This window comes from Vicugna pacos, chromosome 17, assembly GCF_048564905.1.
Source record: "Vicugna pacos chromosome 17, VicPac4, whole genome shotgun sequence".
Classification (NCBI taxonomy): domain Eukaryota; kingdom Metazoa; phylum Chordata; class Mammalia; order Artiodactyla; family Camelidae; genus Vicugna; species Vicugna pacos.
In genome coordinates, this window is record NC_133003.1 from 22,565,717 (window position 1) to 22,582,858 (window position 17,142).

General features: G+C 55.3%; 1 protein-coding gene across 4 annotated transcripts in view; it reads right to left on the reverse strand.

The window, feature by feature from the left end:
- The window catches only part of CACNA2D2 (calcium voltage-gated channel auxiliary subunit alpha2delta 2), a 136,977-nt gene that overhangs the window by 99,193 nt on the left and 20,642 nt on the right, over positions 1-17,142 (reverse strand). For all 4 annotated transcript variants that reach the window (XM_072941334.1, XM_072941332.1, XM_072941333.1 and 1 more), the window contains exon 2: positions 11,530-11,611. In XM_072941334.1, the coding sequence (XP_072797435.1) occupies positions 11,530-11,611 (82 nt within the window). The remainder of the gene's footprint in view (positions 1-11,529; positions 11,612-17,142) is intronic.

Genomic DNA, 17,142 nt, shown 5'->3' on the forward strand with positions numbered 1-17,142 from the left:
AGGTAGTAGGAAAAGGCCTAATCTGATGGCCCTGTCCAATGAGGGAGCCCACATGCCCTCCTTGGAGCCCCTAGTCTACTGTGGTGTGCAGCTACCGCCCTCACCAAGCTATGGTCTGAGGGGGAGAGAGTGCAAGCCCCTGGGGCCCTAGTCTGAGCTGGGAGGCTGCCAGACCCTCCTTGACGTGGAGCAGTGAGTTTTCAGGGCCAGTCTCCTGCCTTCCCCCAGAAGGCTCCAGACCTCCGTTCCCCCTCAGCAGCTCTTCCACCACTTAGCAACGGAGACAATTTACATAATGCATCGAGTGTGAGAGCAATAATGGCTGGGGAAGCAGGGTGCCCGTTAGTGGCTCCTAGGGAGGGAAAATACCTGCTCCCACACCACCACCTCCTCCCTCACAGAATAGGGCCCTGAGGCTGCCAGGAAGCAGGTGCCTTTAAGTGCTTGGCTGCTGCCAAGAGGGGCCCGGAAGGGCCATGGCAGCCTTGGAATGAGAGCAACCTCAAGACAGAAATGCAGGAGGGAGGAAATTTGCAAAGCACCAGAGTTCTGAACATGAATCCACCCAGCCGGGCTCCTGGAGCCCACACCCTTACTGGGCCCAGACCCTGCATCCGGAGCCTTTCCAGAGGAGGAGGAGTTCCAGGAGGTGGTAAGCTGTAGCCCGGAGGCCGAGGAGCCAGGCTGCAGCTGCCCAGGAGGCGGTCACGTTCAAACACAAAGGCAGCGATGGAAGGGGGAGAATACATAAAAATTACTGGCACATAATTGCTTTCTATATAAATGTTCTTTTAAAAAGTTTTCCCCAGTGTGAAAGTCCCTCTTTAAAACGAATAAATTCACAGTATAATTCCAATTTATTCCACGCCTGTAGATGGAGAATAATGAAGGCTCCACTGTCAATATCTGATCAAGAGGCTTGACTGCCGCTTGACCCAGCTTCCGGGTCTCCTGCACAACGGGGCAAGCAGCAGCAGGGCTCCAGGGTCCGCAAGGGGCAGCAGGAGCAGGTGGCAGGCCTCCCTGCCCAGCAAGACTCTGGGCCTCAGGGCCAAGTCTGACAAACCCCACTGGTGCCTCAGGAGCTGTGCTCAAATGGAGGATTCAGAACAGAGGCAGCTACAATCATGCTAATGGGGAGACACACGGGGCTGCAGGAGCTGGGGAGCATGGGGGTCTCCCTTTCTAGGGACAGGAGAGAGGAGGCGGTCAGCAGGCTTTGGGGTGGGGGGATCAGGCCCCAGGGCCTTCCCGCAGGGCATGTGGAAGAAGCTGGCTGGTGACAAGGCACCTGGGGGTTGTAAGTGGGAGTGGCCTGTCCTGAGCTGTAGGAGGCTCCCAGTGAACTCCAGCTTTGCTCTAAGCCCACAGGCACCCACACTGTTCCCCCCACCTCGGGAGGACAGCACTTGGGTGGATACCAGCCCAGGGCAGGAGGGGCTGCTCCCCCTCAACAGGAGGCCCAGAACCTGGAAATGAGGCTCCTGCCCAGTGCTCCTTACCGGCCCTACCTCTCTCATCTGTGAAATGGGCACAAAGTCAGGGTGGCCTCACCACCCAGACTCTGGGAGCACTGGACTAGGGACACTGAGGACCGCCTGCGCAAGGCCTGTGATCTCTATGGGGGGTCGCTTGGTCCAGCACCCTAGGGCACAGACAGGGGTGTACGGACACAGATCCACAACCAACTGGCACCTCAGCCCCCTGAAGAGCTGCTGAGCACAGTGTCAGAGTGACTTGGGGGGATGTGCACTGTGAATGGGGACAGGGTGTGTGTGTGTGTGTGAGAGCTCCTCACCCATAACTGAGATTTCTCAGCTTCACTAATTAATCCATTTAATAGTTCTCGCCTGCCTGGGTGACACAGAGCTCGCAGCACCTGCCTCCTCAAAGTCCCACCCTGGGCTGTGAGCGTGCCTGCTCACACCTGCACACGGAGCACGTAGAACTGTGCACTCAGTCACATACACACGCATGTACACATTTGCCTGGTCACACATCCCACAAAGCACAAATGCACGTGGGATCACACGCTCTCACACACACTGATGTGCGTGCCTGGTCACACTCCTACATGCAGCATTTTGTGCAATTGTAACCGCTCCCTTCCACAGACACACAAATGCTCACCTGCTCATGCCCCCACTGGCAGCACATCCACACACACAGGTTCACATACTCTCGTCCACATGTACACAGACGCTCCCACGTGTAGCATCATGGTTCTCGAGTCTCTCTTCTGCACATGATCAGCCACATCCCACCTCACACAAGCCTCTGCAGGTCAGAGATGGTGTCTCCCAGTAAGTCATGGGACCAATAATCACCAGGGGCTAGTTGCCTTTTAGGTCTGACTCCCCTTGTTCAGGTGGACTCCTGGAGGCCCGGGCATGACCCTGCCCTTCTAGTCATTGTCTCCCTATCCAATATGATGGGAAGATTAGACTGGGCCCACCAGAGGTCCCTGGCAGCTCCTGCCTCCTGTGCATACCCAAAGGATGCAAAAGCAGAAGGGAGAGGGGAGCAGGGCACACCACTGGCCTCAGCGCCAATCTGGAAGGCTTCCTGAGGGAGGGAGCTGTGGGTTTGGTTTAAAACTGGGGAGTGGCCTGGAGGGGATAGGGGTGAGTGAGGAGAGGAGTAGGAGGAAGAAGCTGGGAAGTCTAGTGGGGGCAGGGAGGACACATGGGTGGCTGAAAGCCTAAAGGCTCCACGCTCCTCCTGCTCTGGCCACACACCTTGGCCAGGCCTCTAAGTCACTGGGAATATCCCGGCCTCCCTTGGCCCAGTCTGACATCTGGGTGCCAGCACACTGTGTAGCCAGCTCTCCTGGGCCTTTTGCCACAGCCCCCACATCCTCCATTCCCTCACAAAGAGCAATCAGGGACCCTCCATGTGGGGCCAAGCATGGCAGATCACCTCTCCTGGTGCATCTGGCACCAAAGCTCTACCTTTCTGATGCACTGGGCCTCAGGTCCCATATGTGGGCTGGATGATTCCCACAGTCCTATGGGACAGATCAGAGCCCCAATCTCTCTCTTCTCGGTCCTCAGGTGCCTGCCCCTTTGCTAGTCCATCCACTGAAGAGTTACTAGCTGAGTACCTACTCCATGCCAACCTTGTGGACCATATATATGCATGTTTGTACACTGCAGGCATGTGTGTATAGATGCACCCTGTGTGTGTGCACAGCCTGCGCATCCTCTCAGGTGGGGGCCCAGCTCCCGACTCTGCATCCTGAGGCCAGGGCACTAAAGCCCTAGGGTTAGCCACTTGGTTCCCTGATTCATGGGAACCCAGCAATGGACGGGGAGGGGGCCTGAGGAGTCTGCCCAGGATCCATCCCCTGTCTTGTTCCCTCCAACCCCACCCGCAAGGAGCCAGCCAGCTCCCCTGCAGAGCCACTAGGTCCCAGGACTGAGAGAGAGGTAAAGGAAAGACAGAGAGTTTGGGGCTCTGTAACCTTATCCAAACATCAGATCTCTGCTCACAAAGAGAGGCGAGCCATGCTCAGAGAAGGTGGAGCGAGGCCAGGCTGAGCCTCCGTCTCCTGCCCGGTCGTGGTAAATGTTGCTCATGTTGCCCCTGGGGCCGGCTGTGGTTTGTCAGAACCAATTACTTCTCTGCCTCTGCCAAATGCTTGGGGCTCCACGAATCTCAGGCAAGTGTCCCTGTGGCTGCCACCGATCTAGCAATGGACGGGGGAGGAGGAGGGGGTAGGAATGCAGATCAGGTCAGCCATTCCCGGGGGCCCAGCATGGAAACCCATTCAGCCCTATATCTTCATCCCCCATTTCCCACTCTCGATCATCCAGATGAGCCTCTGGCTCTGGGCATGCTCTCCAGAGATGGATGCAGAGGCCAGGGGAGAGGGGAGCAGACTCTGGCCTCTCCTCAACAGTCTGCAAGCACTGGGTCCTCATCAGAGCTGACCCCGAGCTGTCCTGCTGGAAGGCCAGCCTCCCTGGGGACCCCAGAGGAGACCCAGGGTGTTTATCAGAACATTCTTGCCACATAGGGGGAGGGTGGTCTTGCCTTAGGAAAGTTGACAAACATCCCGGATTCCCAAGATGGAAGGACTGAGGGGCATCCGCCTCACAGAAGGGGCCTGCAACAAAGCTAGGAGTTCTCAACCTAAACTCCCCAGAGAGCAGCGCAGTCGGCCTGCTGAGGTTCTGATCGTGCCTCGGAGACTGTCTCTTTCTTAAACAGTTCTCAGCCTGAGAGCTGCCACCCTCAAGAACCCTGGGCTTGGTGACTTCCTACCACTCCTACTTCAAGGCCAGACAAGCCCCATGTCCTTCTCTGAACCCACAGCGCCTGGGAGGCAAGTTAATGGATTTGATAAACAGACTCACAGGCCTCTTGTGGGTGTAGGGGTCCTTTGCCTCACCTCCACCGGCTTTCTCCCTGAGGTGCCTCTGCTGCTGGCTCCCTTCCCTGGCCCATAGGCCCTGTTTCTTCAAGCTCTGGTGGCCTTTAGGCCTATCCCAGCAAGGAAACCTCCAAAATGCCATGGTCAGAAGTTGCTACAGACTGAATGTTTGTGTCCCCCCAGAATTCACATGTTGAAGCCTAATCCCCATGGTGATAGTATTCAGATGTGGGTCCCTGGGGAGGTGATCAGGTCATAAGGTGGGATTAATGCTATTATACAGAGAGATCCTTGGCCCCTTTCACCATGTGAGGACACAGCAAGAAGGCAGCTATCAAAGGATCAGGAAGTGGGCCTTCCCCAGACACCAAATCTATTGATGCCTGGATCTTGAACTTCCCAGCCTCTAGAACCATGAGAAATTTATGTTGTTTACAAGCCACTCAATGTGTGGTATTCTGTTATAGCAGCCCAAACGGACTAAGATGGCCAGGGAGAGGAAACCAATTTCCACACTCTTGGGCTTCAACAAGCAAAGGTGACACTTTGGGCACCTGAACTTCCTAAAACTGTAACTAACTCCCAAGAGAGCAGGCAACTGACAGTGGAGGGGGCACAAAGGCACCCCCACATTTGCAGGGCTCTGTCTACAACCTGTCTTTGCCCCTGCTCCCTTGAGATCCTCACGTTTCCCTTGAGGACAGGGGTACTTGGGTCCCCATTTCATAAATGGGGGAACCAAGGCTCATAGAGGCAGGAAAGCATGTGCTAGGCCCTGCCTTGTGGGAAAGCCCAGCCCTGCCATTCCTTCCCACTTCACCGTCCCCTCCGCCACCCACCATTCAGTGCTGTCCACGCCACAGGCTCCAGGTTCAAATTCCAGTTCTGCCACTTCCCAGCTGTGGGACCTCAAGCAGGTCCCACCTTCAGAAGACACAGCTCTTCCCTCCTTCCCTGAGCCATTCTCTATCCTCTGGGAGCTGACCTCAGATCCGGCCCCATGGTGACCTCTCGGCACAAGGAGGGAGCTGGTGGCCCCTCTCTGTGCCTGTTTTGCTGGGCGTGGGTCTGCTGATCCCCCTCAGAGATGCCCTCTCACAGACCCCTCCCCACCACACCCACGACCTCCATAGGAACCTGGGCAGCAACTCCTTGCTGAGGCCGTCCAGAAACCCTGAAGCCTCCGAGCAGGGCTCCCTGACCCGGTCTTCCCCTGCGAGATGCCAGGAGCAAGGGGTTCTGAAGTGGCCAGAGATGTGACCACCCACACATGCCCCTCTGGGGACCTTCCTGACACTGCTGCGAGGCTGTTCTGACCTAACACCCTCATACTCTGGGGAACAGGGGAAGGAGAGGTCTGGGAGGGGCACGGGCTGGGAAGGGCATGGTGCTGGCCCAGCTTAGCAGCCCCAGAGGAGCCAGCAGGGTGGAGGAGGCTCCAGGTGGCTGGTGCCCATGGAAGACACGGCCAACGTGAGCCAGGGCCCCTGGGCCAGGTGTCATGGGGTGCCGTGTGCCCTGCCCCGACACTGACCTTCCTGCACCCCCTCTCTTGTGGGGGGCATGTAGAAGGGGTGCAGGACATCCAAGCCAGTCAGATGGCCGTCAGCCAGGAGCTCCTGCCACAGATGAAGTGGCTTTGAAAAGCTTCTCAAAAATGGAATTTTCTCCTTCAGGCAACAATGGGGTGTGTATGGGGAGGGGCCAACCAGAAGGGCAGCAACCACTCCCTCTCCAACCCTATGTCTCCCCACACAGTGCTCAGGAGGGAGCATCCCCAGACCTTACAGTGGGGAGGTGGTGCTAAAAGAGGCCGCCCCCAGGGCAGGATCTGGTAAGCAAAAAAGTGAAGCAGGCTGGGCTAGGGGGACGAAGAGGGGGTCCGGGCAGGGCTTCAGCCAGGCTCCCACATAGCTGCCTCTCTATATCCAATTATGCTCAAGTGGCAGCCTCACCATGTTTCAGACGTCCTCTCAAGAGCCCCCCCCCTCAGCCTCTTGCATCCCCGCTGGGTGCCGAGCAAGAGGACCATATGGAGGGAATAATAAGACAATTAACTTTCCATTAAAGAATAATATATGTGGGTTTTTAGGGAGGCAAGCGGCAGCAATCCCTACCCAGCGGCATATTTCACACCCGCGCCCCCCACCCCCACCCCAACGCACCCCACATCCCAATCATCTACACCAGCAGAGAGGAGGGTGCCGCTGGGCCTCAGTGGGAGGTGGCTGGAGGAGGGGTGGGGCTGCACGAGGAGCAAGCGCAGTGGTTCTGAGGCTTCTGGGAGCCCTGGGGAGGGGGTGTTATGGGCCTGGGTGGGGATCCCTCACCACCCCTCAACTGACTGAGCACATAAGCTGGGACAGCCATGCATGTGCTACGTGAGTGAGGGTCCAATTGGTCAAGAAGCTGCAGGCCTGCCTCTCAGGACACATCTGAACCACAGTGCTCTGGATAGAAGGACCAAATGTAGGGTTTGGGGGGCATACTGCTTGAGCTCCCCTTTCCTGGCCCTCCCAGGGCTGCTCTGTCCCCTAGCATCTCCCCCCACCCCAGTTTCCTTCATTCTCTTCTGCTGAGGCCCCTCTAGGTTTCTGAGCTTCCTTGGCACTCCTGGAAAGCTGATCCCACTTGAGAGGCCCAGAGAGGAACTCCCCCGAAATGGGGGCCAAACACCGCCTCAGCCAGTACCCCCTGAGCCAGTGTGTGAGGGTGCCTGTGTTTCAGGAATTGGCGGTACAGCCGGCGGGGGATGGGGGGACAGGAAGAAGCCTGTTTCAAGGACACCTGCAGAAGGACCCTATCCCTGCCTCCCTAAGCCCCTTAGGAAAGGGGTCCTCAACGTGTCCAGACTTTGTCTTTGCCAGGAGCCAGCTCCAGATATGGCACTCAACAAATATTGATTACATATTCCCAGGGAGCACTGATTAGAGGGGTATGGGGATGGCCAGGGGCAGATAAGACGGGTGGGGACAGCACCGTCACTAGTTCAGAAGTCCCATTTCTGGCTACCAGTAGAAGTGGGGACACTCAGACGCTATTGGTCTGAATCACCATGACTGTCCAGAGAAGCACAGCAGTGGGGAGGGGAGCAGGAGACTTGGGGTCAGGGATCTGAGTCCTGGGGTCTTGCTCTCTATGGATGCAGCTCAGCAGCCCAGGGAGGGTGCTGTACCAGGCCTGAACCTCCCCCTTGATATTTCTCACCAACCCCCACCATCACCACCACTCAGGGCTAGCATTTCAGGGCTCCAGGATGGGATCGGCAGGTGGAGACAGTCAGCCACATGTTGGTTTCCCCACAATGACTAGCAGCCTACAGCTGGGCTAAGGCCGTCATGGAGGCTGGGGCAGCCAGGAATGTGGGCAGGGCTCCAAGCCATTTCTGCCCTGAGCAGACGTGTAGGGGTTGACATGGACTGAGAAAGGCTTCCATAGGTCCAGACTTGGATTGAGCCTTCCCAGAGGGTGGCCTGTGGTCCCCAGACATGGCCATCCCAGGTCTCTGCTCCCATACCAGCTCCAGTCAGCAGCCTTCTCTTACCCCCGACCCCTACCCCAGACAGAAGGTCTTCTCACTTCCGTCTGCAGAGACCCTCCAAGGAAGGTCTCACCCAGTTCAGGAACCCATCCCAGGGCTTGTGCACCTGATGAATCACTGGTTCTTCTTCATGTCTGACTATAATCTCTCCTGCTTTGCTTGCCCACAGGGTCCCCAGAGTTGTCCCTTTCTACCCTGGGCATTAACTCAGAAGGGGATAGGTCCCTGGTTGTACCCATCAGTGACCTGGGCTTCAGAGTGGGGAGACAGTCTGTCTCCACATCATCCCCCGTGCACCCCCTGGCACCTGATGAATTATTCATCCTGATCAGCTTCATTATGTAAATGAGATCAGAGCCCAGGCATATGCTCTCTGCTATCCTCCCCCAGGATGACAATATGGTGCTGATGGGGGAGGGCAGAGAAGGTGCTCAGGAGACCTTGCTCAGCCTCTAGGGTTCCTGGAGCGGGCAGTCTACAGTAGGGGCCACACTTCTGTGGCCTGTTCATGGCAGGTGTAGGCCAGGGCTGGTGGGGAGGCAGGGCTGGGGTACCCAGTAGGGCACCACTCAGGAGCACTAGGCTACAGCAGGAGCTTCTACTATGTGCTGGCCCTGGGATGGCCTATGTGAGGACACGTGATGGGGTCTTTGCAGATAGCCCCCACACCCAACAAGGTGTGCCATGGTTTCCAACCTGTAAATGGGCCACGGTCTGCACCCATCCATGCCCCCATGGGGTTGTGAGGTTGGGAGGAGGAAAGTGCCAAGGCAAGGAAAATGCTCCCAAATGCCACTGTCTGCAGTTTCTCAACTCTTACAGCTGCCAGCTCTTGCGGCTCCCAGCTTCTGGGGGTGAGGCTGCCTCTAGGACTGGGGCTGGTGGAGAGAGCAGCCATATAGGGGAAGAAAGCCAAGGGACCCTGGATGCCAGGACCACCTCAGCAGCAGGGTGTTTGGGGGCAGGTCAGAATCAGCTCAGGGAGTCGTGAGGACAGGCAGCCCCTATGGGAGCTGAGGCCATCAGCTTGGCAGAGGTGGTGCCAGGGTCCACAGAGCATCACAGCTGGGTCAGGGCTCTGCTGCAAGCATCCTCCTGACCCTCAGAGCCGGGCATGGGCTGGGCACACCAGCTCTCATACACATTTGAAGGAGAGCCATAGTGGCTCAGTCAGGGTTGTGAGGAGGTTATAGGGTAGTAGGGCCGGTTGGCTCCCTCCTGCTCCCAGAGGATTGTCCTTTTATTTTTCTAGAACTCTTCACCTGCTCCTCTGCTGCCCACCTCACCAGAGTGTCCTGTGCCAAGAAGTAGCCCCAGAGCTGTCAGTGGGAAATAAGAGGCTGAGGAAGCAGGTGAGAAAAAAACTGGAGCAGGACAGAGAGCCACTGGAGAACTGGCAGCCATCGATAGGCAGAGGGATGCCAGAAGGAGCCGGGAACACCAGGTCAGCACTTCTCTGCCTGGCCACAGCCACACCAAGCATGGCTTGGCTCCCCTCTTCCCCAGGCTCATCCTGCCCACCCTTCCAAGAAGGGAGGCCTAGGTAGAGAAGGAGCAGTGGCCTGGAACAGGAGTCAGGAGCCCTGGGTCCAAGCCCCAGCTCTGTCATAGCCGGCTGCGTGACTCTCGTTACCATTGGGTAGGTGGGGGTGGGGAAAGATGTGCTCATTGATCAAAGTGTCTGGAATTGCTCAACTCTCATCAGAAAGGAAAAGAACAACACATCCTAGGAATGAAAATGATCAATGAGAGAAATTCAAATTTGATTTCTAGCTAAGGGGTGTATCTGTATTAGCCTGTTCCCTGACATTCTCACCACCTTGTGCTCCAACCAGACCTCCCAGCCACACCATGGACCAAGAATGAGGACCAGAGAGGGTTGAAGACTTGTCCAGGGGCACACAGTGGGTACACTAAGCCAGGATTCCATCTCTGGTCCTCACCATCCAGGAAGCTCAATGGTTCAGATACACTTGAGTCTCAGGCATGAAGTGTGTACATTATTTTCCCACTGGCAAACTTTCAGTGTCTGAGTTGCCTATAACTATAAAATAAATAATGTCCTTTGGCTGAGGATTCAAAGCATGAAAGATTCTTCACTGGAGGTGCATGGTTAACTCCTTATTTGGGGGTACCTCTTATGTCCTAATATGAAACTTGCAAAGGCACAGGACACACATTCCAGGGAATTCTCATTTCTTCATTAACCCACACGCTGCACATGGCAGTGCCCACTTCGAACCTAGTTAGTGCTGGGTGCTATTCCTGAGCATAAATTGACTTCTGTTCCGGAACAGCTTTTCCTGCAGAGCTTTCTCTGGAAAGCACTGCTGGCCTCCGAGTGCGGCTGAGTCATTGAGAGTTCACAGGAAGAGAGTAGGATGGGGGTGACTGCAATTCAAGCCCAGCAACCAGGGAAAGGAGGTTTAGAGAGGTGGGGCCACCAGGGGGAGGACACCCAGCAAGTTGATGGCTCAGGCCTCCATACCCAGACTCCCTCTCCCCACTATGTTACCACCTCATTAGTCACCCCTGATTGGCCCCATCCTGTGCCTCTCAGACGTCCTATATCCACAGCCAGTGTCAACACACTCACTGCCATCCCCACTTCCTGGGTACCTGTTATAAGCTAAGCATAGGGAAAGGACTGGCGACAACATCCCATTGCAGCTGCCCCACAGACATTACCCCTGCTGACCTGGCCCTGACCAAGAAGAGTGACAAGAATAGCAGCATACCTAACTGCCGAACCCGGGACCTGGACCCTTAGCTGATCCTCCAATGGTAACTCCGCCTACTCTGCTGTTTCCGGGCTAACCAAGAGCAGGAGACCCCCGTTAATCCCATGCTTAGTTCTGGTCGTACTTCCTGGCCCAACCCCTCAGCAAGAGCTTCTCAAAATCCAGCAGGTATCTGGGAGCCCCACCCCAATCCTTACGAGCTCAGCTCTCTGAGCCTTTGTGTCTCTGCAGAGAGAGCAACAGCTCAGGAGTCCATGGTCTGACAGCGACACATTTTGCAGCCTTCTGGGGGTGACGGATGGCCTGCTCTTCACATCACTATTTCAAACATTAACATAATCTCCCAGGATAAATGTGGTTGCTTGTGCCTAATCAATCACCCCTCCCGCCCCTTGATCCCTCATCTCGCCAAGCAAGCACAGGCTTTCAACTTGTCTCGGGCTGCCGCGCCTTGAGCGGGCAGCACTGCTCTCCTGGGCTGCTCGGCGTGGCCACCCTGCTCATTGTGCAGACAGTCCCTCTGGCTTCCATGCACAACTACAACCACTAGACCCTCCAGGGCCAGCACTCTCACCCTAGGTGCTGCCTCAAACACAGACCTCAGCCACCTGAAAATCAGAAAAGCCTGACACCTTCCCATCAGAGCTGAGTAGGTACCACTTCAACACGGTGACCTGGGGAAGAGCAGTCTAAGACCCGAAGGAGTTGCTGTTTCTCTAGCTGTTTCCCCACCTGCCCCCATGGGTCCATAGTGTCCCATCACTCCGTCTCCAACCACACCAAGCCTTCCTCACTCCTTATTTCTGAAGCCCTTCCTCCCTTCCCACTTGGAAGAAGTTCCCTGAAGGGAAAGCCAGCAGCCCCAGGCTTACCTCACGGAGCTGCTGGACGCCCCCAAAGATCCGCATCACCCCGTCGATCTCCTGCTCCAGGCGCCGGGCCCAGTGCTGCATCCTGTGTGCAAAGAGTAGAGAGGTGTCAGGAAGACCTGCTTGGAGTGGAACAGTCCCGTCCTGGCCCCCTAAGGGTGACCCACAGCAGCTGCCCCTTCAGAACCCAATTTTCACTGGAGGAGAAGCAGAGGCTGGGAACCAGAGTGCGCCTCTGATTCCTTTTGAAGTCTGGACCCGGTGGCCCAGGCTCTCCTCACATACTGTCGGACAGCCAGGGCAGAGAGTGGATTATAGTTAAAATGCACTGAGGGAGTCCAGCAGCTCCAAGAAGCCTGCAGGGAGACTATTTTTCACCATGAAGAGCCAGCCCTTGATGCTTCTGCTCTGAACATGGAAACTCAGGATATCGGGGAGGAGACGACTTGAGTGAGCCTGGTGTCTCCTGGATCTCAGAGTCTCCTGTCCCCAGGGCTGGGTGGGACCTGGGCAAGGGGAGGGAACATGAGTCGCTGCTGCCACAACTGAGTCATGGTTTTGGGGCAGGTCCCTCTAAGCCTCATCTGAGCAGTGGACATGAACACGCTGGTAAACAGATGTTTATCTGAGGCTCATCACTAGAGGACCCACGTGAACCACCCACCCATGGGTCCAGTTCAGAGCATCCTGCCCCTTTCTGGGGGCCTGGCAACCACGAGTCCTTCACCTGAGCCACCAGCCTGAACAGGTCTCCTCTACACTGGTGCCACTCTGAGCTCATTTTAACCCACCTGGGTCTCACTATCCTCCAGCAAGTAGGGATAATTGGAGGCCACCTCGTAGGGTCTGAGAAGTACACATGAGGACTGGCAGGTTGAGGGTCCAGCACAAGGATCTTTGTGAGTGGACAGAATGGACAGCTGGTCACGAGGCCTTGTATTCTCAGCCCATACCGATGAACAGGGATGGTGTCTGGGGAGAGGCCTGGGCTGGGTTCTAACCTGTGGCTACCCTGTTAGGCAGTGCCAGATCAGGTGAGCAAAATCACACCAGTTCTTGCCCCTTGCCAGGGGCTGCCAGCCAGAAGGACACTCTCCACACTGCCAAAGGCACTTTCTGCTGTGACCAAGGCATCTCTTCTATCGGGTCTGAAAGGCATCTCAACCTCTCCTTCCCACCAGACACAGAAAGAGGCCTTTCCAGGGAGTGTTCATGGGAGAATTATCACAAAGATTGAAATATCCTACCGGTCAAGCAAACCCCATGAGGCCAAGTAAAGGTGAAGTGAAGCCAGCCCCCTAGTCTCTGAGGGAAACCAAGGAGCCATGGGATCCGGGAGATCATGTCTGGTCCCAACACCTGCCCTGGGCCTGCTGGCTCTCCTACCTCCCCTACTGCCACCTGGGGCCAAGACTCTTATATCTCCCTGGGTCAGAAGATCTTGGGTCTCTGTCCAGCCCCCTGTCCCATACCTCTGTGGCTGGGGGGCTGGGCTCTTGCCATTGTACGTCTGTTGGCATGGGAACTCAGATCAGGAGGCGGGCAGATCACTAATTGCAATTTGCCAAGCTGAATGTCAGGACCATGATGGAAAAAAAAAATCAACATCAAAAGAAAGAGGTATTAGCTTCAGCTTGTTGCTGGCTGAGGCACAGCCGGATGCCCACCTCTGCTTCCCACTGCAGGGGAAAAGCTAACCCTGAGCCCAGTGGAGGCCAGGCTAGGAAGGGTGATCAGACCTCAACCGCCAGCTGGGGGAAAGCAAAGCCCAGCCGAGACTGGAGAGCCTGCTTGGCCCCAGAGTCCTGTGTCCAGCTAGGCAGGTGGCATGTGAATGGCTGAGGTCAAACAGTTAACTTCCAAGGGAACCATTAGTTCTGCCCTGGCCCTGACAGTGACCTCAGCTATTCACTGGTCTAGGGGACAGAATGCCAATCATAATCTTTCCTGGGACTAACAGGTACAAGGGCTCCCACTACATATATGGTGTGGTGCCAGCATGTCACCTGCTCTCTCACATCAATTCTCACAAAGAAGCAAATCACCACTTATCATTCCCATTTTACAGATGAGGAGACTGAGACTCACGAACTTTAAGTGACCTGCCCAAGGTCACCCACCCAGGAAGTGGTGACATAGAACTTGTCCCAGGGGTGTGCTGGAGTCAGCAAGAGCCAATCACATGCATCTCTTTCCAACTGTGCATTCAGTGTCGTCACCTTAGGAGTTTGAAATTGGTCATAAATGGGAATATTTATACCATAGAAATTGGCAAATGCTACCAATCTCAGTTTTTCCCCTTGGAGAGTGAACTGTAAACATTTACCAGCACAGCACTGATTTGATCCCAGGCTATTGACTCTTTTCTAGTGTATCTATGGTTCTTCCGTCTTAGGATTTCACAGATGAGTAAAGGAAAATTAATTGGGAAAACAGACATGGATGCCAAGTTTTTACTTTGCTCAGACAACACATTATTATAATCACCATCATTTCATCAAAAAAAGGCTATTTCAACACTAAAAAAAATTTTTAAGAGCCAAAGCTCAGGATAAAGTCCAGTTCTTCTAAAGACACACACACATTCATTCTCCCTATCTTTCTCTCCCTCCCTCTCCCTGTTCCTCTCTTTGTTCCTCTCTCTTCCTCTCTCTCTCTCTCTCTCTCTCACTCACACACACACACACACACACACACACGTGCGCGCGCACACACACACGCACACACACGCAAAGAGTCTCCCCACTCCAACCCCAGGCTGAGCAGCTCTAGACTCTGCTATGGGCCGCAGGGACTGGCCCACCCATGACACATCAGAACACACACCCTGCTGGGGCCTAAGGGTGGCTCTATGCCTTGGTCTTGCACCATGGGTCTGGGTAGACCCCGGGCCCTAGCTGCACTACCCATTATCACAACTCCAGGGAAAACAAGTTATTCTGATTATTCACCTAAACCAGACTCAACTAGGAAGGCAACAGGTGTCCAAGAGTTCCAAAGAACATTCATTTCATCAACACAGAGACGTGACTTTGTGGGTTCCGGGGTTCAGCTGGTGTCCAAGCACTGGCTCCAAGGGGTGACACAAGGGCCTGAGGAATCCAGGAGTCAACTATGCACCTGCAGTGTTAATACCCAAAAGCCAGAGAAACCACCCACCAAGCCAGAACTGGCCAGGCACAGTCCTACTCACTCCGACAGGAGGGCATGGGGGCTTTGGGATTTTGAGAGATGCATCAGGATCCATGGCCTCACTGGGTCAAAGACAAACTGACCAAATCCTGCCTGGGCGCCCATCAACCTGGGTCCAAGTGCCTGGCTCTGCCACTGCCTCCCTGGCCAAACAGTGTGGCCCAGGGGTCACCCTCCCAACAGGGCAGATCCACCTGCTGGCTCCCCACATCCCTGTGATTTTCCATGCTCTTCATTGAGATGACACTGCTCATCTCCAAGTGTCTCTAAGTGCCAAATTAGCAAGACAGTGAGGAGAGAAAGCGTCTGGGAGGAGGCACGTGCAGTCAGGGACTGCAGCCGGCATGACTGGCGTGGGCACGAGACTGGGGACAGCCTCACACCACCATGTCCTCCCATGTGCCTGAACCTAGCAGGGTGCAGCACTGACCCCATTTCACAAACAAGACAACTGAGGCCCGTGGCAAGGATGGATGCAGGGCCACATACTATAGATAGAAGCCAGACCTGCCCCCCTGGCTCCAACAGCTCCATGATCCCACCCTCCCAGGACAATGCAGCCTCCAGGAAGCCTCAGGGAGAGGCTACCTCTGCCAGTTTTGTGAACTCAGATAGTTCTAGGCCCTCAGAAACTTAGCTTCCTGGTCTGTAAACAGGGATGATATAACGACTGGCTGAAAAGCTTTCACAGCCAAATTCATACAGTAACCTTGAGGGCAGTATTATTACTGGGCAGTCCTCTGAAGGCTAGAAGCTCACCTAATCCAGGCACCCCCCCATCCCACCCCCTCCTACCCCCAGTGCTCAGGAAATCCTCCGTGAATGACTGCTTGGGAGCAAAGGGCACGGAGGGAGGGTGCTGTGGAAAGGGTTTCCCTAATGGCTCCCTTAACCTCCTGCTTCCCAGGCTGAGAGAGGCCAGGAGCAAGGGCAAAGACGTGTGGGTCCCAGGACTGGAGGTCCGAGGGTAGCCCAGCAGGAAGAAGATGACACTGTGGGACTCTGGGCCTTAGTCTCCAGGGCACATTTCAGAACCAAGAGGAGTAAGTAGGGAAGAGGAGGTGTCATCATCAAGCAGAGGAACAAAATCATCCATGTGTGGGGTGAGGAGCTGGGGCTGAGGACCCCTTTTAGTACACAGAACCATCAAGACCCCAGCTAGAAAGCTGGGGAGGCCCCAGGTCAAACTACACAGCACTGAGGCCAGCTGCACAGGCTCCCCCAGATGGGGAGGGGCAGGGCCAGGAGGAGGACGTAGGGAAGACAAGAAAGGAGGAGGGGAGGGAGGGCAGAGTGGGAAGCAGGGGGGCGGGGGAGCCTGTGTGCAGATGCAGCAGCATAGTTTAAGCTGTTGCCAGTTGTTAATTTTATACATGAAGTTGTTGATCAGAATGTGATTTAATTGTACAGTATAATCCAGGCTTTTGGAATAAATTATGCAGAAAACTCATCTATAATTAAACAAATCAAAAAACCAGAGACAGGTGACACTGCAGGTTCACCCTCAGAGGGCACGGGTAGGTGTGGGCGGCTGGACCCTGTAGAGGGGCAAGAAGGAAGAGGGAGGGCTTTGTTCAAGAGCAGAGAGGGGAAGGCCTAGGAGAGGCCAAGGCCTAGTATGGGCAAGGGTCTCTGGACCCCTAGCTACCTCTGCAGGCCTTTTCACCATTTCCAAGGAGGCGGGGTTTTGTTTTAGTTTTTGTTTTTGTTTTTGTTTTTGTTTTTGTTTTTTTTGTTTTTGTTTTATGTCATCAAAGCCCTGCTACAGGCTGCCTCCGCCAGGCAGTCTGCCAGGATAAATCCCTTTCAACTGGGGGCCTAAGAGCAGTCCATAGCCCTCTCCTCAGCTGAAGCAGGGCAGCCATCGTGGAGGGGGATGCTGAGGGTGGAATGACAGGTGAGGTGGGAGGAATGGACAGCAGGACAGGACCAGGCTTGGGCAGGTGAGGGTGCAGGGGTGCAGGCACAATGGAGGCCACCTGCTGCCAAGGGCACTGTGAACCAAACTTGGCGATGGTGGGGGCCCATGGTCTCCTGTTTCCCTCATGAGACTGGCCGATTATTCTCTCAGCTCTGGGGGGAGCAATGATTTAAAATAAAGTATTACTTAATTATTCTGATTATATTTCAGCTGGCCTGCCTCTTCCCACCTTGGCGCCTTCGCAGTCCTCTGAAGGGGAAAGAAAAATAGGGCAGGAAGGGGCAGTGGTACGGGAGAGACAGACGGAGAGATGCAGACACGAAAAGAGCCCAAGGGAGTTGGTCTAGAGGGCCTGTGTTAGGCTCACCCTGTCCCAGGGGAAGATTACTGGTGGGTGGGGAAAGGGGACACTCCCCTTTCCAGCCTGGATAGGCTCAGAGAGCAGTTGTGGCCCCTGCTGAAGCAGGGTTTGGGATACGGCCAGCCCCTCCTCTCAGCCACAG